This window comes from Leptidea sinapis, chromosome 38 (genome assembly GCF_905404315.1).
Source record: "Leptidea sinapis chromosome 38, ilLepSina1.1, whole genome shotgun sequence".
Taxonomy (NCBI): Eukaryota; Metazoa; Arthropoda; class Insecta; order Lepidoptera; family Pieridae; genus Leptidea; species Leptidea sinapis.
The window spans coordinates 8,224,233-8,247,358 of NC_066302.1; the positions used below are offsets into that span (position 1 = coordinate 8,224,233).

The 23,126-nt window shown below is 34.2% G+C and overlaps 1 protein-coding gene across 3 annotated transcripts; it reads left to right on the plus strand.

Annotated features, from left to right (window-relative positions):
- Positions 1–204: 204 nt before the first annotated feature.
- LOC126975945 (transmembrane protein 120 homolog) lies at positions 205–23,091 on the plus strand. 3 transcript variants are annotated; one of them, XM_050824068.1, is made up of 9 exons: positions 205–329; positions 405–563; positions 766–884; positions 7,433–7,606; positions 10,861–10,953; positions 12,364–12,581; positions 14,311–14,534; positions 21,971–22,123; positions 22,931–23,091. In XM_050824068.1, the coding sequence occupies exons 2-9, from the start codon at positions 501–503 to the stop codon at positions 22,973–22,975; spliced, it is 1,089 nt and encodes a 362-aa protein (XP_050680025.1). In that variant the 5' UTR covers positions 205–329; positions 405–500; the 3' UTR covers positions 22,976–23,091. The 3 variants fall into 3 exon arrangements, with proteins under 3 accessions (XP_050680025.1, XP_050680026.1, XP_050680024.1); XM_050824069.1 differs by lacking the exons at positions 205–329; positions 21,971–22,123 and adding an exon at positions 17,188–17,277 and having other exon boundaries at positions 375–563; XM_050824067.1 differs by lacking the exon at positions 205–329 and having other exon boundaries at positions 379–563.
- The last annotated feature ends 35 nt before the right edge of the window (positions 23,092–23,126 follow it).

Sequence of the window (23,126 nt, forward strand, 5' to 3'; positions counted from 1 at the left end):
TGCCCAAATGTGTGCTTAATGGTTTGATTTTAGTTTGATCCTGCGATTTGTTGATAGTTTGTCATTGATTTGTCACAAGCCGTGACAGAACAATTCGACTAAAAATTCTCATTCTACATCTACAAATAAAATTTGTACTTTGTTCTACAATTATTGACAAATGTCAATTGTCACTTGTAAGCTGTCAATGCCACGCTTCAGAAATTTTTATTTTAGGCAAAACTGGGCAAAAACTTTTATGTTCCTCAAATTATTACAATATTTACATACATTTGATGATTCGATAAACACCTTTATCTTTAATTAGATGTATTTGTTACAAAGTTCAAGTTAGTAGGTGACGTTCTCACTCAATTCGTTGATATATTATTAAATTTACTTAAAATAGTCGTTTGGTTTTGTAGCGAAGTTTACGCATAGGTACCCGGAGTTTTCGGCACATTTGTAATGAAATTTGTAACTTAATTGTACATATTTTGCTATTGTGAAGAATTACAAACATGGATTTACAGGAGTGCTTAAAAGAATGGGAAGATTTAATAACAGACTATAAAAAGCTAGAGGTATGTCCGGCTATGTACATTTTTTTGTGATATTTGTAATAAATATTTTGAATATGAAAGTTAATCATTATTAAGCTAATTGTTAATAGTATATCTACATATAGTCTTTTTATAAATAGCTATTATATTATACAATTGGTTGACTTTGAAGCTATTGTGTGTATGACAATAACTATGCTCTAATGAAGTACTTTTGTTACAGACTGTAAACAAAGAATATTTATCAAAATTAGAGGAAGTTGGAGAGCTGCAAGCATCATGTATGAAGGAATTAAATCACCAGAGATATCGCATGTCTTTGATTACTAGTGCACTCAAAAGGTCAGATTAGCATAATGTAATAACAACATGTAATTAGTATAAATAATCATTTGAAACAAGCTTGTCCTTGTGAAAATCCCTGAAAATATTAGCAGAAAATACACAAAATCAATTATTGTTAGTATGATTATTTATACATCTTTGACTAATTTCTAAATCTTGAATCTCTTCATGAACTCTTATGGGGACTTTTAAAAGCATGCCCATAAACTACACAAAAAAGCCTGCCACAAGAAAGAACTCAACCAAATAGCAAGATATTATATATATAATATTGTAATACTCAGTATTAGCATAAATATTGTTATATGTATTAAAATTGCTATCAGGTTAAATATTACTGTCAGGTTGTAAAACTTTTCTATAAATATGAAGCTTGTTTAAAATTATCTCCATTGGTACAAACTTTTAAACTGTAATAAATAATTTAGATCTGAATATCTCTCTTGGTAAATTATCATATAAAAAATGATAATGTGCAAAGGCTAATGCTTAAACAGTGCTTATGTGCAGCTAAATATTGCCTCAATATCAGCACCTGATGACAAAATTACAGATTTTTAATCTAATTTTATAATATTGGATTCAGACATCTTATGGATCACCTTCCTGCATCAATAATTATTTTCATAAATGCTTTTATTGTGTTTTGACTATTAATTTTATCTTGTATACTATCAAATACTAATAAAAAGGCATAAAAGGCATTATTTTCTTAAAATTGATTCCTTTAGAATATTTTTTGATGTCAGTCCTAATATACTAGACACTAATACCGCTTGGGAAACAAATGGTGCTCTGAGAGAGAAGTAGCGGCACAAGAAACTCTCCCAGCATTCTTTTTAATGAAATATACAATATTGTACTGTCATTGCTATTGCTATAAAATAATCATGATCTAGTCCCAGGTTGTGGGATCACTTAAATATTCAGCTGTGGAGATGTAGCATTTATGACAGAGCCATTTTTTAATAAAACATTTAAATTTATTTATAGATAATGCCTAAACAGTAGCTGGGACTTTATTATCAAAGTTAATACCTTTACCCTTAAAGCTTTTATGTATCTTATGTATATTAACAGAACTGTTCTCACAAATTATTAGACTTGTTCTACATCCTTCGATACATACTATTATTGCATTCATACTACTAAACCAGGTTGAGCACATATTGTGATGTTTTTTCATCAAAAGAATATCTCTAATGTCTCCTTATCTAGTTAAAAGTATATATTTGTTCTTATCCAACATATCTTAGTTAATATCATTCTGCTGATTAAAAGCAGGATGTTTCACCAATATCATTGTATAATGCCAATGTAAATACCCTTGTGGTACTTGTGCATAAATTTGTATATTGTATATAAGTAGCTAGATGGTAACACAGGGGTTTCATATTAGAATAACTTTATTCACTATAATACTTTAGTACAAGTCACATCACTTGCAAATCATTATTGCAATAATTTAAAATGTATCAAATAAAATAAAGATTACTTGGTATGTTTTTAACAGGGAATCTAGAAAAGTGAAAGCTGTAACTTTCAAAATAATCTTATAATAAACTATAAATAAGTTCACTCCAAGCAGGAAGTTGCTTCTACTTCTTAGATTATAATTTATATATTTAGATTTTATTTTCTGACATTCAAATTTCTGTCACAAACACTGTTGTCTCTTACACTAGTAATTCTGGAAAATGTTAATTATATAACACCATGCAGAAATTATTAACTGCTGACATATGGGGTGTTTCTGTAAAAATAAAAGTTTGATAATTGATGCCATAGCAACACATCTTCAAATAGTTAGTTTTATTAAATAGCACTTGCACCTGAATAACTATCAAATGCTTTCTTTCTCAACAACTCATCAGTGAGTCATGTCATTATCTTGATAAAACAACACAAGCCACGAGCCAATAACAGTAGCACCATGATCGAGATATTCAATCACGACCACCCTTTTACTATCTAAAAAAACAGTTTCTTTCCACTGTAACAACTCGCCTAAAGTTTCTGAATGGTGAAGCCATGTTCCATGCGCTTGCTGTAGCAGTTCCTGCTTGAGAAATGTTAAGTCCCATTTGTTTTGTTCATCGGTAAGCATTCTGGGAACCTAGCACATGACAAATGCTTTTTTCGTGTTAAATGCTATGCACACCACTAGTAGATATCTTTGTTTATTGACAACAACATTTTTCCATTGTTGAACCATTTTTCGGCTACTATGATTTTTGGTTGAACCGAGCGGGGGTCATCTTTGGTGGATATTTTTCCACGTTTAAGTTAGGCGCACTAAAGTACAACTGTAAAATACGGTGGTGAGGTATCACCAAAAGTGGCCCCTAAATCTAACCTGTTCAGTACGAGGCATTTATAACACTTTAATACTTCGCAAATCGATCCCACTTCCGAGCTACAAAACGGTTGATTACCGAGCGATTTTGCGCTTGAATTTTACGCGCGCTAATAATAATAATTTGAGATATTAGTACCGAACGCCAAAGAAGAATCCCCTGACCTTGATCGACCTTGAAGAGCGAGATTGGTTTTGTGTGTGCTTTAAAATGTAACTATGCTATATTTGGACAAGATAACTACTGAAATATATTTTGCGATAGTTTTTCAAGTAAAGTAAAAGTATTTCAACATATCCCAAAATAATTAAATAATAAAAAACAGACAAAGGAAATGACGCTTCAAAGTCCGTATTAAAAATTTAAATGGAAACTATTTGAAGTCGAATTTATATGGACAAAAAGTATATAACATACCGTTATAACTATTCTAATGTCTTGTAAATATAGTCTACATGTATTATAAAAATAGCAACTTACCAAATATTGGGTAAAACTTCGAAAAAAAACAAAAATTCTGCGCACTTGACTATCACGTCGGCGGCCGATAAAGACTGAAGTCCTCGCACCCTTTTCCCGTTTTTGTATGCCAACATCCTAATGTCTTTGTTTTAATTTGTTGCAAAATTTAACGGACTTTTATCCTATTATAAGTTCAAGATAAAAAAAACAATTTCTGATAACAAAATAACGGAAGAAAACGAATGAGGTCGTGTGGATTTCGTTGTTGTACGTTGTCGTGCATATGGAACCGTGGTGTTCTATGACGATTGTGCCATATGGCCCCCGCGGTACGTAAAGGGTGCTTGCTTAGCTTTTTAATAAGGGTTCGTGGAGGGTGGCGCTAAAATTTACTTTTCCATTCCTTTGGCACATCTCCCACAGTGGAACTAGGATCTTTTTTATGGAGGTTATCTTCCTCTTAGTCTAGGTGATTTAAGCCAAGACTCCAGAAAGCAATTTGCGTTTGCGGGACATTTCCGACATGTCCGACGGCGCTACCTATTTCGAGGCTCCGGGCGGCAGGACTTTGCGAGGCCCATGTCCTTTGTGAAAACTATGTGATGCGAAAGTAGGTCTGATTTTGGGTTTCGGTATTGGTCATGTTTGAGGAGAATTGCAAAAAAAAAGTTATACAAATAAATAACATTTGAGTTTTTAAAATGTTTAACATTGAAAGATTTACAAAGTAACAAATACAGAGATGATTTTAAAATTGATGTTTGCGGCTTTTGCTAAGACTAAAATCTTTAATGAAAGCACAATAATCTAACGAATGAGCTACGTCACTTTTGATTGAAGTAATGGCAAGTGCTGACAGCCGATCTTGTGTAATAGAGTTCCTAAAATATGTTTTAATAATACAGCCTTCCAGTAGCCGCAACTGTAACAGGTGTAGTAATAATTCTCAGGACTATTGCGATAGTGGAGTTAACCTCAGTTACTTTTTTTATGATAATGTCGTCGTTTCCTTTATAAAAAAGAGAACCCGTGTTCTCCTAATGTCGTAGATATTTGCAAGTCACTGCATTGCTTCAAAAGTTCACAATCACTAATTTCCTTTAATATTTTTATATTAAGAGCCTAAGGTGGCAACGCGCACATTGACGACAATGACATTAAAATACTATAATTTTGAAAATTTCTTCCTCATTCTATTCATGAGCTTCATCTTTCCCTTCATAAAAATGCCTTTTTTACGTCGTCTTTTGACTTGTTTGAACTGTCTGTCAATATCATTTTCCTTACCTATTTCTCTCGCTGTTATTTTGAGAATTCAAATTTTCCATTTCAGCAGTCATAGATAGATTCGAGCTCAGATTCGTGTTATTGGCTGGATAGCGTTGACAGCGGCACCGGTGACCTAAGAGACAATGATGTAGTTAATTCATCATCACATTCATTGTTTTTATATAATCCACGAAGATTTTCTTTTACCTACTTTTTTTCCATACCTCGTTACCTTTGTGAACTACCTGACTCAAATTTGCTACCAGAATTTTTTTTTAGAATCACAGTTTTTTTTTCAATTTTTTCAGCTTAGTCAATACTCCAATTTTCAATCTAATAGACCCGAGTGTGATGCGATTAAGAAACCGATTATCAAGTATTTCGAGGTGCGATATTCAAGTACTACATAACGAATTTTCAATTGTGTTTTGAATGAATTAATAGTTAACTATTTTATTTTGATTTACCTTTATGTTATAACCTTAATCAAGTAAATGAGGATAAAAAAAATAAGCAATTTTGTTTAATTTGCTTGAGTTGATGCGCGTGGCCCCTGCAAGAGCGAGGCCTCGGACGATTGCCCTGTTCGCCACCTCATAAGACCGCCACTGATCCTACTATCACTAGCCACATTTATTATGCCTGTGTTGACCATCATCCGAAAATCAGCGGCAGTGGCTCATTAAAAAATACTTATCCCCAGTTTTTTCAAGTAACATTAAATTTGTTATTTAAATAACAAGAAATGCATGAATTTAATGAAGGGAGGTGAGATGTGTGCGATTATGTTCATCCACTATATGTCACATTAATAATTATATTTATTTCTTATTATATAACCTATAATTTATTTAAAAACTTTGTACCTTATTGACTATCAATTATTGTATGCAATGCAGTATATGAAACGAATGTGATTAATAATCTATATGACAGATAATCATTAATCAAAACTGATAATAAGAGTGACTGAAGGAATAATAAAATAAAAGTTCAATGATTATGTTAAGTGATAAAAATGAAAAATTATGACTTAATATAAATCAAGTTCACCTTCATTATCACAACGTAATAATACTCATAACAAGTTGTTGGTATATCAAGGGATTCATTATAATAACATTAGCTATACCCTTGCGGATGACATTTCGTAATATCCAAATACGAAAGGAATAATTTTCCTAAATTTCAAGTCTCTGGGCCTGTTCTATCACGTATGCCACTGTGTGGCTCGGAACCTAATTAAATTAGTGCATTCGTATTTAAAAACTTGTGTCAGCTTTTACCAAATATACGCCAGAAAAAAATTTGTTCCAAAAGATTTTGATTCCCCAAAATATTCGGAAAAAATAACCCCCAAACTGAAGAAACTGGCGGCGATGATATCGCGCGCTGCTAGTTGTTTTCGTACTTAAAGCGCGGATTGACACACGCCATGTATAACAAGCAAATGTGAAAATTTTAAATATTTGGAATGACTCACTTTTTATTTATTTTCCTGCTCAATTGTCATCGCTTAATTACCAATTCGACCGTGAAAAAAGTGGCAAACCTAGTCTGTGGATGTTTTGTGAGGCATTAGTTAGGACTTAGGTTATATAGTGACGAGCACGACAACATCCGGTTGTCTACTTGTGAAATAAAATATTAATAAAAGTTAAAAAAAGTAGTCACCTTTTTGCGATAAATATCGATTTCCAAGGGCTCCTGTGACCGCACTAAGAATATTATCTAAATTTTGCCCAGTAGCGCAGAAATTTCCTAGGGTCTGCACAGGTTTCCCTGAGCGACCTCACTGTTCCGAGTATTTTTGCTTGCCTTGGGAGGTAGCGACGCTTTTCATGATTGACTATTTGTTAAAGGGATAATTAAGGCTCGTCAAGATTCCTATTATTAATTGAGTTTGGCGCTACTTAAGCTCAGTAGACGCTTTGTGAGTTGTGGTTTTACTTTGGGACATGCTAATATGGACATGCGAATCCTAGTCCGGAACAGTTAAAAGGCGCCAGGTTAAAAGCACCATAGATATGAAAGGCATTAGATACGACGATGGCCACTACCTACCTATACAGATTAGGAATGACTGCCTACTCCCCTAGGATTTAGGTATATACTATGTATGAATGTAGTTTATAATTACAATTATTACACGTTTCTTTTATCTTCAATGTATGTTTATTTGTAACCGACTCTTTTGGGCGCGATTTTGACCCACTTTTAACGGCCAGATTTCGACCAAACTTAGTAAATATATCGAGGACCGATGACTTTACATTAATAAAATTATTAAATTTTTTAATTTGCATAATAAGATTTTTATTAATTTATATAACTTTCATCTGTCGTCTATTAGGCAGGAATTGATGTTAATTATTAATTTATTTTTTTTTGTTAGTTTTTTTATATAAGTATGTTTTTTTAGTTTATATTAACTACTACTTCTTTTGTTATATACAGGTTGTATAAAAATGGTCATAAAAAAGATGACGAAACAACGAAATTGGAAAAAGAAATAATGAAGAGAAAAGCAATGCTACACGAGATAGAAGCGACACTACCAAAGCAGAATAGCATGTATTTGAAAATCATACTGGGCAATGTTAATGTTTCTATACTCAACAAAAATGATAAGTGAGTTAATGTGGTATAATGACTAGTTTATTTATGGTTCATATTATGATATGTATAACGGACAGTGAATCAAGGTCCTTTTTATAACCCTCGCCAACTTCGAGTTGGCTCTGAACTTGAACGCGTACCAGTTTGTGCAGTGACTACATGTTGCGATCGCCCCTCCGAGACCCTATTTTCTGCAACTGCGCAACGCTTCGCAGCAACATCGGAGCATACTAGAAGTTTGGCGAGGGGTATATCTTGTAGTACAAGATCCAGCAGGTATGTGTACCAGTGAGAGGGTCCTTTGCACAGGATGCCGGCTTGAAGCAGAAATATGTAAGTATTACTGTGTTTTGGTATGAAGGGCGCCATAGCTAGTGAAATTACTGGCCGAATGAGACTTAACACCTTATGTCTCAGGGTGACGAGCACAATAATGATTGTAGTGAGCTTTTGGCTTTATCAAGAATCCTGAGCGGTACTGCATTGGAATGGGCAGGACGTATCAATTACCATCAGTTTAACGTCCTGCCCGTCTCGTCCCGTATTGGCATATAAAAAGAGTGGTTTTTTTGATAAAAATAATTTTAAATGAATGTTACTGTAACCTAACTAGAAGTATTTTACTGTTGAGACATGTTATTATGATACACTAATATAAAAAATGAAAACAGGTGACTGGAAAGAATGAACAATAACCTGTTAACACCTGGCAACCCTTATGGTGTGGCTGAATGAGAGCTGGCAACCATAGCTTTTTCAATTTATTACATGATTTCCTTTAAAATTTATTAAAAAAAACATATCGTTGCAATTTACATCAGAAAAATAATTATTCTACCATTAATTACAGGGAATTACAGCCAATTGTTTATAGATAACCTATCGCTTCTACATTGCTTCTTATGTTCCTAACGTTCTATGGTTAGTGACCCTGCTACTAAGCTAGAGGTCCTGGGTTCGATTCCCGGTAGGTGCAATCATTTATTTGATGAATATGGATGTTTCCGAGTCATGGATGGTTTATATGTATTTATGTATGTTTAAGTAAGTATATTGTATTAAATATATAATTGTCTTGTACCCATAGTACAAGCTTTCCCTAGTTTGGGGCAAGATAATTTGTGTAAAAAGTGTGTCAATATTATTATTATTTTAAAATTAGTTTTATCAAAAAAACACATACCTGCAGAATCGAGCAGTGGGCTTAGGCTATTTGGTAACATCTTTGAAAAGTATGTATAATGAAAATTAAATTATTCCCACGCTGTTTTGCTAATTCTAATAAATATTGCTTTGTTAAGTGGTTCCAGCATACTTAAAATTATTTTAAATACAAGTTAATATGGCTTCTAATTATCTAGGTGTGATAAATATCACTTACGGCCGTTCCCGAAATTCAGTCTATCTCTTACTTGTGATATAAATCGAAACTATCGTTAACTTTTCTGTCCCAATAAACTTATCGACGTTAGCTCACCTTAGCCGTACACGCTGTCTGTCGATGAGACGACGTATAGCTTACCAGCGAAAGAAGTTTGTATGGAAATTGCAATTCACGCGTCCCAATATAAGGCGATAAGAATGACTTATCGGGTATATTGGGACAGCTTCAGAAATGAAATGAAATGAAATTTTATTTGCAGGAAACATTGTACTTAAGATGTTAACAATATAATGGATAATCCAATATGTTTCGTCAATTGACATGCAAAATATGTTACAAAATAGTCTAAACACTACTCGTACTGTTATACCGAAACATACCGGATTTCACAATGATATCAATAATATTTATAAAATGAAATTTTAAGATATTATAATATGAGACGTAAATAACTTAATAATTCATTTAGTACCTATGTATAATATTAACAAATTCAATGTCATAAAAGTATATTAATTTACATATATTATTATCAAATAGACTAATTCATTTTGTATTGAAAAATTCATTTTAACTATAGAAGCACTTATTTGTTAACCACTGATGCAGTCTTCTTTTAAAAACTTTGAACGGTAAATCTTTCAATTCATTGGGCAATTTATTATATATTTTCACAGACATGCTGTAACAATTTCTACTAAAAGATGCAGTTCTACAGAAGGGCATTATGAGTTTATTTGGATACCTTGTGCTTAAAACCTTCTGGCTTTTTTTTTGTATAGAAATCATACATATGTTTTTGAACAAATAGGCTTATCTCATAAATGTATAGGCATGGCAGCGATAGAGTTTTCAATTTTTTAAATAGCGGTCGACAAGAATCTAGGGGGCCTGCTCCACAAACCGCCCTGATACACTTTTTCTGTCCAATAAATAAATGCCCTATGCTCACCGAGTTGCCCCATATGTCCAATCCATATCTTAAAGCTGAAACCACGAATGCATGATATGCCATTAGCGCTGTTTTTTCACCTATTGTTTTTGATACGCGTTTGAGGACAAATACAATATGTTGGTTAATTTTTTTGCTAATTTTGTCAACATGCGACTTGAAGGACACAGATTATTTATTATGATTACTGACAGTACAAGGTAGTTATTTATCTCTATCTGTAGATAGTATATTGGGAACGGCCGTTAGTCTCTATGATAGCAGCTATCATTCAATCTGTTATTTTTAGATAGGTATAACAGCAATATAAAATATATGTATATGTGTCATTCCTCAATTGTCATATCAAACCAAGAACTTAAATGTCATTTGTTTTTTTCCTAACATCAAACTATTAAACATATTTATTTATTTTACAACTATGGGATCAAGCCTTTCATCAAAACAAGGTTGACATTGTCATTGTACCTAAAGAAAATATTTGTTTTAATCAAAAATATTGTTACAAAGGTCACTTCGTGTCCGTCACTTTCGCACCATAATCAAATTAAATTAAATTCTAATGAGCGTATACAATAGATCTTAACATTACTGCCACGAGATAAGGTGTTTTAATTTGAATGAATGTTATCTCTATAACTTAATGTACCTATACGTACCTATATATACAACGCCGCGGCCGCTGGGACATTTTTGACGACCTTTTAATAGGCCATTGTGAGTTAAGTTGCTTATTGTACGTCAATGATAACGACTTACTTGTACTTAGAAGTATTTTACTGCATTTGTATTTTCCAATTCAGTAGTTCTGACACGTAACAATACTTTTCCATTTGGTTTCTCCGACATACTGTTCAAAGTCCAGCCAAGGATAAAACAACTGTTTATGTCCATGATTAAAGCTTTTCAAATTGATATTTTTTTTTACAGATTGAAGTACAAAGATGAGTATGAGAAGTTCAAGTTGATCCTCAGTGCCATTGCGTTTGTGTTGGCTGTTGCCAATCTGTGTATAGACTTTAGGTAAGACTCGAGAATATTTTATGATATGATTTAAAACTTGCATATTGTTATTAATATTACGCGTACCTTCTCTCAATATGATTTATTTTATAGCAGCGGCGACCAAACAAAATTTATTTAAATTTTTTATTAAGACGATAGCTTTAGATTATCGCAAACAATGCTCATAATATTATGCCATTTATTTTCTTTGTTTTCTTTTGGAAGAGGGGGACAAACGAGCGTACGGGTTGTTAAGTGATCACCGCCGCCCACATTCTCTTGCAACACCAGAGGAAATACAGGAGCGGATGACCTTTTATAAAGTGTACCTACGCGCTATTCTTTAAGCGGACCCATGTCATTACGACCTGGAAACACCGCACAAGGAAGCTCATTCTACAGCTTTGTAGTACGAGGAAGAAAGCTCCTTGAATACCGCACCGTGGAGGACATACAAATCCAAATAATACACATCCAGATGGTGGGGATTATATCCTAACTTGTGGCGTGTCGTGCGTAGGTGGAATTCGGCGGCAGGAATCAGGTAAAATAGCTCTTCGGAACATTCCCCGTCATAGATGCGGTACAAGACACACTATGAAGCGACGTCTCTACGCAACGCCAAGTGATCCAGCCGTTCACAGAGCACTGGGTCCCCGACATTTCGAGCTGCTCTTGCGTTGCACGCGGTCAAATGTATCGAGCTGATACTGGGGTGCGCCAGACCAGAGATGACAGCAATAGTCCATGTGTGGCTGGACCTGCGCTTTGTAGTTTTGCCGTGCTCTATTAATAACGCTCAGATTCTTCGAAGCCAATTTGGCTTTGCCCTCCAGATGCCCACGGATTTGGCAATCGCTCGAAATTTCGAGATGGCTGTACAAGAAAGTTAGTCGAGGACCAGTCACGTTCACTTGTATGATGGATCTAACAGATTACAGTTACTGTAACATAATTAGTGGACGTCACAAATATTGGTGTGTGTATGTTATAACATGTTACAAAGTGCTACATGACGAAGCGCTAAATATGTACTTATCATCATCATCATTTTAGCCGGAAGACATCCACTGCTGGACAAAGACCTCCACGAAGATGGGTCCTGCGCTACCCTCATCCAACGTATTCCGGCGATCTTGACCAGATCGTCGGTCCATTTTGGGGCCTAACAACACTACGTCTTCCGGTACGTGGTCGCCGTTAGAGGACTTTACTGCCCCAACGGCCATCTGACCGTCACACTTTGTGTGAGGGCCCACTGCCACTTCAGTTTCACAATAGTTTGGGCTATGTCGGTGACTTTGGTTCTACTACGGCTCTCCTAAGTTCTGATTCAATCTCGCAGAGAAACCCTGAGCATAACCCTCTCCAGTGTCTTCATAATTACTAATATCGCAATATAATTTATAATGTATCTTTCGTCAACAGGCCTCTTCAATTGATATTGATATTTCTCCTGGTGTGGTACTACTGCACGTTAACCATACGGGAAAGCATACTCAAGGTGAACGGCTCCAGGATCAAGGGCTGGTGGCGACTCCACCACTTCATATCAACAGTTGTAGCTGGTATTCTATTGATATGGCCACAGAATCAACCGTGGGAGGAGTTTAAGCATACTTTCATGTGGTTTATCACTTATATCAGTGAGTATTATTATGGTTTTAATGTAATAATTAATAACGACGACTATAGTGCGCGCGGAAGCGCTACTCACCTTCTGAGGTGTGGTGGTATGGAGGTGAGGGGTATTATTATTAGCTGTAGCACTGTTTTGGTAATCTTTAATTATATTGGACTTGTTGAAAGTTATCCTTGAGGCGATCACGCAAACTACTGAATTGGGATGGGACTAAGGCTGAGGTCTCTAGAGCGTGCATAGAGTTTGATCAGACTTTACTTACGTAAAACTTAACGTACGTGTTTTATCACAACTAGAGTGTGATAAAACGCGGACTTGACTTTTGCCGGGCTGTCGTAGCTTAAGCTCAGCATACTTTTAGCTGTCAAATGACTATAAAAACTAGATCAAAGATTATGCTAAGCTAACACTCAGCTAAGTTTAATTAAGTAAAGTCTGAGCAAAGTGTAATTTTGGTAACAGATTACTTAATTGAATTCCATTGAACCTTTGATTTTTTGTCAAAGTCAAATTTAAATAAACTTAATCAATTAGGCTAAAACTAAGCGCTATTGAATCGTCACTATAAATGTATCTTTAAAATTACTGAATCTCGGAAAATTTAGAGCCTCCTTTCGATAATATACAATAGTATATTATTGCTAAGGCCGGGAAGTAGGCAATTGCAGGTTGAGTATGAGTTTGAAGACAGAGTCGTAGGCGAGGACTTCACTAAATACGAGACAGGCAATTGCCATTTCCCGCCGAGGCATGTATAGTGCTTTTCTCAAAAGAATGCAGGGAAATAAAACACATTTTTATATATAATATAAATTCAAAGTAAGTAGGTAAATTCCCATAACTTTTCAAGTTTATGCCGTTTTTAACATGTACATTTCAGCATGGAATAAATTGCCCAAAATGTTTTTGGCTTTTTGATGGCTTTTTAGTTTTAGAAGATGCTCTCATCAAAATACGCCAAAAATACTGTTTCGGAGAAAATGTTCACATTTGTATCATTATTCCAACTCATAAAATTTTCATATACTTTCATGTATTTATCTTTTGACTTCGCTGGAAGCAGGTTTTCCATTGCCAATTTGGCTTCTGATCTTAAATCTGGTGGAGTACAATCAAACGTGGAAACTCGTTTTAATTATTATTAAATTTATATTTATTAAGTAGGTATGTAAATAACAAATCAAGAGGAATTTTCAGCTTTGTCGCCAATTTTTTTTATCATCTGTGCCGACAGGCAAACGCAAACAGACTAAGGTATGCCAAGAATGACAAAAGAGATCCGATCGAAGAGTATTTAATAACCCCAGCACGCCTTTTCATACAACATTGCAGGGGCGTGGTAATGTTCCAAATTCAAAAAACGCTCCTGCAATGGATTTGATTTTCTTTGTCCGAAAATACAATACTTCGCGTGTTCTTTCTTCGAAAATAATGACAAGATTTCCATGCATGTTTGAGAAAAATATTTTTTTTTTGTTAGGTGCTGCATCCAATATATATAATCAAATATTTCATCGAAAGTAATAAAGAACGGATTGTATTAATTTAAATTATCCTATATTGGATGTAAACATGTTTTCGTTACAATATAAGACTAAGCCACAGGAGGTGACCTGGTGCCTGGTTTCTAATAATTTTTCAGTTAGTTAATGGATTATTATTGAAATTCAGTATACTTCCCTCCAAAAGTCTTTAACACGATCAATTGTAGATTTATTATAAACCGTTTTTAGGTGTCGTTCAGTACATGCAGTTTAGATATCAGAGCGGGGTGCTGTACAGACTCAAAGCGTTGGGAGCGAGGCATAACATGGACATTACTATAGAAGGATTCCATTCGTGGATGTGGAGGGGGCTGTCCTACCTGCTGCCGTTCCTCTTCGGAGGGTACATGTTCCAACTGTACATAGCGTACACGCTGTACCACCTCTGTTATCACCCGGAGTCTACGTGGCAGGTATGTGATTGTTATATTTTGATATAGATTGTTCCCTAAGAGGGCTCTAATCTCTCTCGGGACTTACCCCGATTTCACCATTGTAGTAGAAAGCGATTGGAACATTTTGGAGTTTTCACAGATTCAATTCTGATTTCACCAACACAAATTAAACGCAGTTATTACCTAAACGCGTTTAAACGCTGACCGCCGAATTTTCAACGTTCGAAATTTGAAGTTTGGTCGCGTTCAAGAGCTGTCACTGTGGATATCTAAATAGAAACATTGGTATTTAAAATTTTTTTGTTTGTTTTGTTTTTTTTCCATACTTATTTATTGTTCATACTTATCGATGACAATTTTCACAGGTATTTGATGTATTCTATTGTTTATGACATGTAAAATCAGTTTACGTCAGCACGCTCATAAGGTATTGGTGAAATCGCTTTGTGTTTAATCGAGATCAAGACTGGCATTTGAACTAGTTTATGTATAAACATACTCAGTTATCTGAGTTTTATTAAACTCAGTTTAAAGTGTCATTGGTGAAATCGGGGCATTTGGTTGGCAGTATATTAAATTTATTATTTATTGTATGAACTTAGAAGTATTTTTTGTTAGTGACACGCGAACGACTACGTCAAATTTATATTGTGTACTTATATCAGCTATATAATTAAATTTTTTCCAAACTGATAAAATCATAGATATCGAAATAAGAAGGTACTAGAAGTGACATAGCTGTGATAAACAGGTCGCCTAACACGTGACTTATATACTACCTGTTAGTAAGTAGTTTAGTATTAACGGAAATGGCGGACGTGAAGCACCGCGTAAATATGGTGTTATTCAGTATATCTAACTGCGGAGACTACAATTTGCTACTAACTAACTATAACAATAAAAATATTAGATTTTATCGGTTAGTCTTTTTTGAACTAAACTAATGCTTTTTTAAATAAAACGTTTGGCGATAATTTTTCACTGTTTACCCGTCACTCTGAAATCCCTCAATATCTGAAGCGTAACAATCGCACGTAGGAATATAATGTATAATATAACAATATACAAATTATAGAAACACAATTTATGCTCGAACCCACGTCTCTCGCGTCCGTCCGAGTGCTCTTACCAACTGCGCCAACCGTTCGATTGACGCATGGATCGTAATTCTTGGTATGTCTCGTTCAACTCTCAGGTTCAGACGGAATCCGAGAGGTCGCGAGTTCGAGTCCCGCATCGTTCATAAATTTTGGTTACAAATTTAATGAGTATAAATAATCCCAGAAGTGAGGGTTATTAATTTAAAATAACAAATTGTTTACATATAACATTTCTATTACCTTCCTATTTAGATTTATATTGATAAAATAAACCGGGGAACCGAGTTCCGGGTGTTTTATGTGAAACTCTTTGCATACAAATAAAAGGGTGTGAAGCGTTAGGTAGCGTGCAAGTGTATGAAATATTTATTATATGGAATGAATGCTACGACAGAATGGACGGGCGTTTTATTCAATTGATGGTAGGATTTGAATTGAATTAAATATTGATTAATATTTGAGACTTTGAAGTCTCAAATATCAGAAACTGAAAAGTGCATAGACTTATAATATAGTAACATATAGACGACCCGACTGCCCGACAATGTGAGACAAATATTGATTTGTCAATGTGTGCGTTAGATAGTAGTTTAATATATACAATCAAAATATTAAGAAGCTAATATCAAACGTGGCTGACTGATTACCACTAGTCAATCAAAATATTAAGAAGCTAATATCAAACGTGGCTGACTGATTACCACTAGTCAATCAAAATATTAAGAAGCTAATATCAAACGTGGCTGACTGATTACCACTAGTCAATCAAAATATTAAGAAGCTAATATCAAACGTGGCTGACTGATTACCACTAGTCAATCAAAATATTAAGAAGCTAATATCAAACGTGGCTGACTGATTACCACTAGTCAATCAAAATATTAAGAAGCTAATATCAAACGTGGCTGACTGATTACCACTAGTCAATCAAAATATTAAGAAGCTAATATCAAACGTGGCTGACTGATTACCACTAGTCAATCAAAATATTAAGAAGCTAATATCAAACGTGGCTGACTGATTACCACTAGTCAATCAAAATATTAAGAAGCTAATATCAAACGTGGCTGACTGATTACCACTAGTCAATCAAAATATTAAGAAGCTAATATCAAACGTGGCTGACTGATTACCACTAGTCAATCAAAATATTAAGAAGCTAATATCAAACGTGGCTGACTGATTACCACTAGTCAATCAAAATATTAAGAAGCTAATATCAAACGTGGCTGACTGATTACCACTAGTCAATCAAAATATTGTACAGTAACAATAGATTCGCTAAACTTTTCGGTTTTGTTGTCTCCATTAGAGATGTTCTTGTCTCTCGCAAGCTTTGTCTATCTGCTAGTATATTGTAAGTCTATGGACAAGTGTTGCGAATATGAATTTGACCAAGACATACAAATGATTTAGTTTAAAAGTCCGTTAAAAATTTATTCTCATGATAGCATTCATTTTATAATCTCTGTTATGACGTTATAAAGGTTAATTATTTAGCTAGTCAAGGTTAACCCTATCAATGCAGTGATTTGATGCTTTTATATATTTGTGTGATTGATAAACAACAGATGGCAGCACTTAGCATATCATTCTTGACGCTCGGCATTGGAAACATGGTGACCACCGTGATCGTGATACCGCAGAAACTCAACGAGCAGGTACTGAGCTGAGACGGGGCGCCATGCATGCGACGCTTACTGCAACGGACAAACTTGTACAATATACCAACTAGATGGAAGGTGTAGATACAATACAATCGCGCTCATTTCATAACATAATAATGTCAAACGCTTCCTGCCTGCAGTGCCTAGTAAACTGTAATTTTGCACAAAGGTTCATTTTCAACTTAATAAGTACGAAATTTCTTAAAATATTACCTACTTCTCGTTAAGAATGTATATTACCTACATACAGAATGTATATCGGGATCTTTCAAAAGTTCTTACCCCTTCTTGATGGTCATTTTAAAGGAAAACGCAAAAGATCTCAAAAACGGTTTTTGAGATCATATTTTTTTACTGTCTTTTAGGCCGTTACCTTCAATCTAGTAAATATTATTTTCGGAGACTTCGATTAACAAGTCTTTGACACACAGCAACACATAGAGTTCATTACATGTACTTCATCATCTGCGGAAGACGTCCAATAATGGATAAAGATCTCCATGATAATGGCCCTGCGATGCCGTCGTCCAACCTATTCCGCTGATCTTGACCATATCGTCGGTCTAACTTGTTGGGGGTCTATGAACACTGCGTCTTCCGATACGTGGGCGCCATTCAAAGACTTTTAGTACTTACTTTACTTGTTTATCTACGTAACGTTAGATAAGTTTTTCTCGATCTTGTCTTTCTCAACGATCTTCTTTCATGTTCCTTCTTCCAGATATTTTCTTGTCAAGTCTAGAGTCAGAGCCTCATTTGAAACATAATATATCTTAAAGGACTTTATATTGAATAATTAGAGTGGCAATGCGATTTTAAAGCGATTATTTTGCTCGGCGGGAATAAACCCTTGAACATTCCTAATGTTGTGCTGCTTTTGGTAACTTAATGTATATTTCCGTATCCGAGGGAGGGTAGTCAGAAATATTAGTGTTGAGTGCAACGACCCTTCGCTATTCTGAGTTGCATACACGTGTGATGAAGAACTTAAATACGACATTATGCGACAATAAAGATGTCCATTCACAAGAGTTATTAACAATAAGTAGGGACAAACTCAAATTCAAATATCTTTAATTTAATGAAGATATAACACATTCAAAGGCAAAAACCCATTCGAAAATTTTCGCCTCCAACCTGAGAAGAACGGGCGCAACAAACTCAGCGGGCGTAATTTTTTTAGTATATAAAATTTTGATACAATCAAATGCATAACTTAAATAGCCCGACGGCGGTCGCTCCATTCCCAATGTTTGGTATCACAACTTTACGTTACTGTTCTAATATATTTGAAATAAACTAAAACAGAGGTTTTACTAACGCAAATAAAAAGTAAACTATGAATCTACACCTTCTTACTATATTTTAGTGTTATAATGTCGTCATTGATATTCTTGTATTATATACCTAAGATCGATTTTTGATATACTAAGTAGGCTAATTTTATTTGGTTTAATTTCGGTTTATGTTTCATATTGATAATTTAGCAAAATATTTATTAAGTATTTTAATTTTACACTTAACATTAGAACAATTTTGAAATATAAACCGTCATTTAATCAACTAAAATAACATTTTTGTAATGGTTTTAGTAAAATTTCAGCCTTATTCATGATAAATCCAAACATAATTGCTGTTAAACAATTTTGCCAAAAATTATATTTGATATATTTTAATTGGAGACACATAAAATTAATTGATAAGTATTTACTATAAGTGGTTATGCGATGTTTGATTTTAATGAATAAGGCGTATTTATTTGTTTTATTATGATACACAAAATAGTAATTTTAAATACATTTTTTCACTTATTGAACCAATTTAATTGGTGTCGAGAAAAGAATTTTAATCCACATGTTTATACTACAGCTTGAATCTAAATTTAAAGCTTTCTTAGCTAAATAAACAAAAAAAAACTAAATTCACATCAAGTTGACAACGCAATGTTTGATTCCTCAAAATTAAACAAATGCCTAACAGCTTCTGTTCTATTTTCTTAATATTTTGAACAACATATCAAATAATCACAAAAAAGGTTGTTATAATTTTATACCATGTTGTAATTTCTCATGCGTTTATTTTGCAAATTTAAACAAAAAATTACAAAATTGTTTTGTGTTCATCATCTATCTTCACAATTTGATCTTTTAAATTCGTAAGAAATAATATACACCGTTATTTTACAATTACCAAAAAGACTTGTCCGTCGGTAACTACTGAAAGATTTAATTCCTTGAAAATTTACAATGACAGGTGTTCGTGCAATTCATAATTTCAATAATAAATCTCTGGCAAGCGTGTCCTTGACCTATCCTCGCCCCGCGCAGCTCACTCCCCGTCGTCAGTTTTTTTTGGTAATTAAAAACTAATCGTGTATATTATTAGGTATTTGTTTATCAAAACTAGTTGCTTTATGCCTTACAAAAATGATCTTTCACTAATATAAATGTAAGATGAAATACTCCCGAAAATATTGAAACAACGAAGTATATGTTTTGTGTTCATAATTATTTTTATCAACCTTTACAATGAATGCATTTGTATCTTATATAGTTTTGTACCTTCACAATATTATGTTTTAATTGATTTTATTTTTCTGTAGTATTATTTTTACGTTATTTATTTTGTTTTTAATATAAGCTTATTTATTAATGCATAATTTTCCTATCACATTGGGTATCGTTTAATTTTTATGTAACTATATGTTATTCTAATTTATTGTTTTCAAATTTTAGTAGTCAACATTGTATCTTATGTTGTGGTAAAACAATATGTCCTATCGGATAAACGGCTTCATGCCAGTAATGTACTTTGAGCATTTTTCGGTTAATAGGAATGAATAAATTCGCGTGGGATAGAAATTTTATCTTATTAAGACCCTTTTTCTCCTTCCTATTGCTGCGGCCTGTAAGGGCGCGCTAAAATAAATGACTTAACATCATAATATGTCAAAGGCTAAAAGGTAATTGTTCCGCTCAGAATTTTAGATATTTAAGAACCCTGAGCGCCACTACTATCTCTCTCAATTGGGTGAGTAGATTTTTTTAAACTGCTAAATAATGTGAATCACTCCATTGCTCGAAGTTAAACTAAATTCAAAATATTGGGGAGTATCGCCTACCATCAGTTGAAGGCGGACAAAGTTAATTCTGACTGGACAACTTGTTTTATGATAACATGTTCCACGCTTGTGATTTTATGTACGTTGTTCACACAAATAGTAGATAAATTAAACATTAAGACTAATGCGCAAAGTTATTGTTAAGAATCTCAACGCATAACGGTTAGTCTACGCTGGATGAATCGAGCACGACTTTGCGCGAATATAAGCGAATCCTTGATACACTATTGTGTGAGGTCGTGCAGGTTGATTTCAGAGATAGTAACACAATAGCTCATCACATCTATCTGTTAGAGCTCTACTGGATGCAGTCATTCAGTCCGCCCTAGTTGCCCTTTCGTGCGGTCTAGTGTCATTGCGTCACGCCCCGAAATGTGTCTGAAGATATCGATAAATACGCAGAATTGAAGTGACGTCATTTTTAAAGTTTAATCTACCATTTAAATTCTCGGCTCGTGCTCGCTCCGTCTATCTTAGACCAATCTTCCATCAGTATTTATTATTTGCTGTGCATTTGTTTTATAGACTAGTCAACTATATAGCCACTGTCATGTTGATAAAAAATCTGAAAATTAAAATAAAATTTCCCAACATTCTCGTACTGTCAAAATAATTAAACCGGTATTTATACTTTGGCGCAGGGAATTTGGGCCCTTTTCCTGTCACGTACAGATCTGGTCGGCGCAACGTGATTATTTTATACATGTGTTATCGCGAGTGCTGCACTTGCACTGAACGCGGATTGGTTGTAGGTGGGAACTTGTCTTGCGTGTGGCCAGGAGCGTTCGTAGTACAGGAAATGGGCCCTTAATACACACTAAAGCGCAATGTACGCTGATTGTGCGAGCTGCACGTTCCCTTCCGCGCCCTCCGGCCAGCGAGATTTTATTTTTGACTTCTCAATGGATGATGAAGTTAGTTTGAAGATGAAGTCTACAATGTGGCAATTTTATTTTAATGGTCTGGTTTTACAACATACGAGATGGTTTTTTGGATCTTGTTCTGTCACTGTAGAGGAACACAGGAGCACAGATGAATTGACGCAATCACCTGTTGCGAACGAGACGAATAGATGACATTATGTTGAGTCGATCATTTATATCTGCTTCGTGAACAATTCTTCTAGTTTACTGCTGTGAAAACGCTAGCGATTACATCGATATTTAAAAATAACTGTACTCTCACGGAATTAATTTGCAAACGAATCTTATACATAGCCGCCGGCAAGTCTCTGAGAAGGTGTATCGGCGGTTTGATATGACTAAAGATTGTATAACATCGAGGCTTCATATTCGGCAATAATAAAAGATTGTTATACACTTGATATTATAACTTAGCAACATAAGAGAGAATTAACGGAACAAAAAGCCTCTCGCAATTAGCGTAATATCAATCATAATTATTAACGTCTGTTAAATCGCTACCATCTAATATCGTATTCTTGTACTTAATGTCTTGTAGATTGGTATATGGTTGTATTTTTTGTGTTCGCTGAATAAATTTTCTATTTCAGTTGCCCGCGTATTGCATTTTAATTTACTAAATTTAATATTTTTTTATCTACAGGTGCCTTACTTAGCGGCTTTATTCTTTTGCTTGCACGTTTGCAATATGTACACGATACTTAAAATAATGCGCAAGAAAAATCAAGGCGCCTTGAAGTTCCGCTATCGGTTGAGGGCGATTTCGTATCGACTGTCGAACGACTTGGCTATGTTGGTACGTGCCATGGTATACTCCTGTACATGGGTTGTGACGTCTTGGGAAATATTTGTTTTTTAATTGGGGGTAAATTCATTTTCAAATAATTTATTACCGCCATTCATAAGGGGCCTTACGTTTCTGAATACTGTGCCGTCATCAACAGGTGTGTCATAAGCTCGAAATTCTAGGATTTTCTTATCATGATTCATGCACGAATTTGTTTTATCTTCATCAGCTGGTAATTTGTGCTGTGGTCATTTATTATGAGCGGCGAGACGACGTGTAGACATTACGGAAAGTAGGTGCTTTTTATTTTTTTAGTTGTGTGCCTGTCTTCATTTTAAGCGCCAAATGTTTATTACTATAATTATAAAAACAGTTTAGAGATAAACATCTAGATTAAAGTTTTAGCTCGAGACGTGTGTCGAGATGTCGATATCGCTATTTACAAATCTTTGATCGCCAGTCACTAATCATTTCAATACAACAGAAACTAATGACATAAAAAAATAGATTTTACTTACATAATTCAAAATAATTTATAATCAATGAATGCAGATTAAAACAAAATTATTTTACTATAAAAAATGTAATGTACCGTAGTTCGTTATTCATGTTTGATGTGGGTAGTTGTAAATGGCTCTTAATTGCTTTTTATCATTATTATAAAAGGCTATGTTTTTCACTAAACTGCTATAATTTTCTTGTACGTACACAGTGCCTCTTATCCTACATAGATTTTGGCAATGTTGTGTTTACGATGTAAATCTGTTATGTATTCATCAGTTTATAGTTTACAAAAACTAAATTAAATGATTGCAGGACCAGAAATGGAGGCAGAACAAAATGGAAGCTAAACAAGAATAGACTCCATTATATGACATACCTACTATTAGATGAATTATTTTCCTATATCAATATACCTACCTATTTTCTTGCAACATGTTACATAATCGTTGGATAAATAAAAAACTTATCTCTTATTCCTTTTTATTTATTACACAAACAAATTAAACAA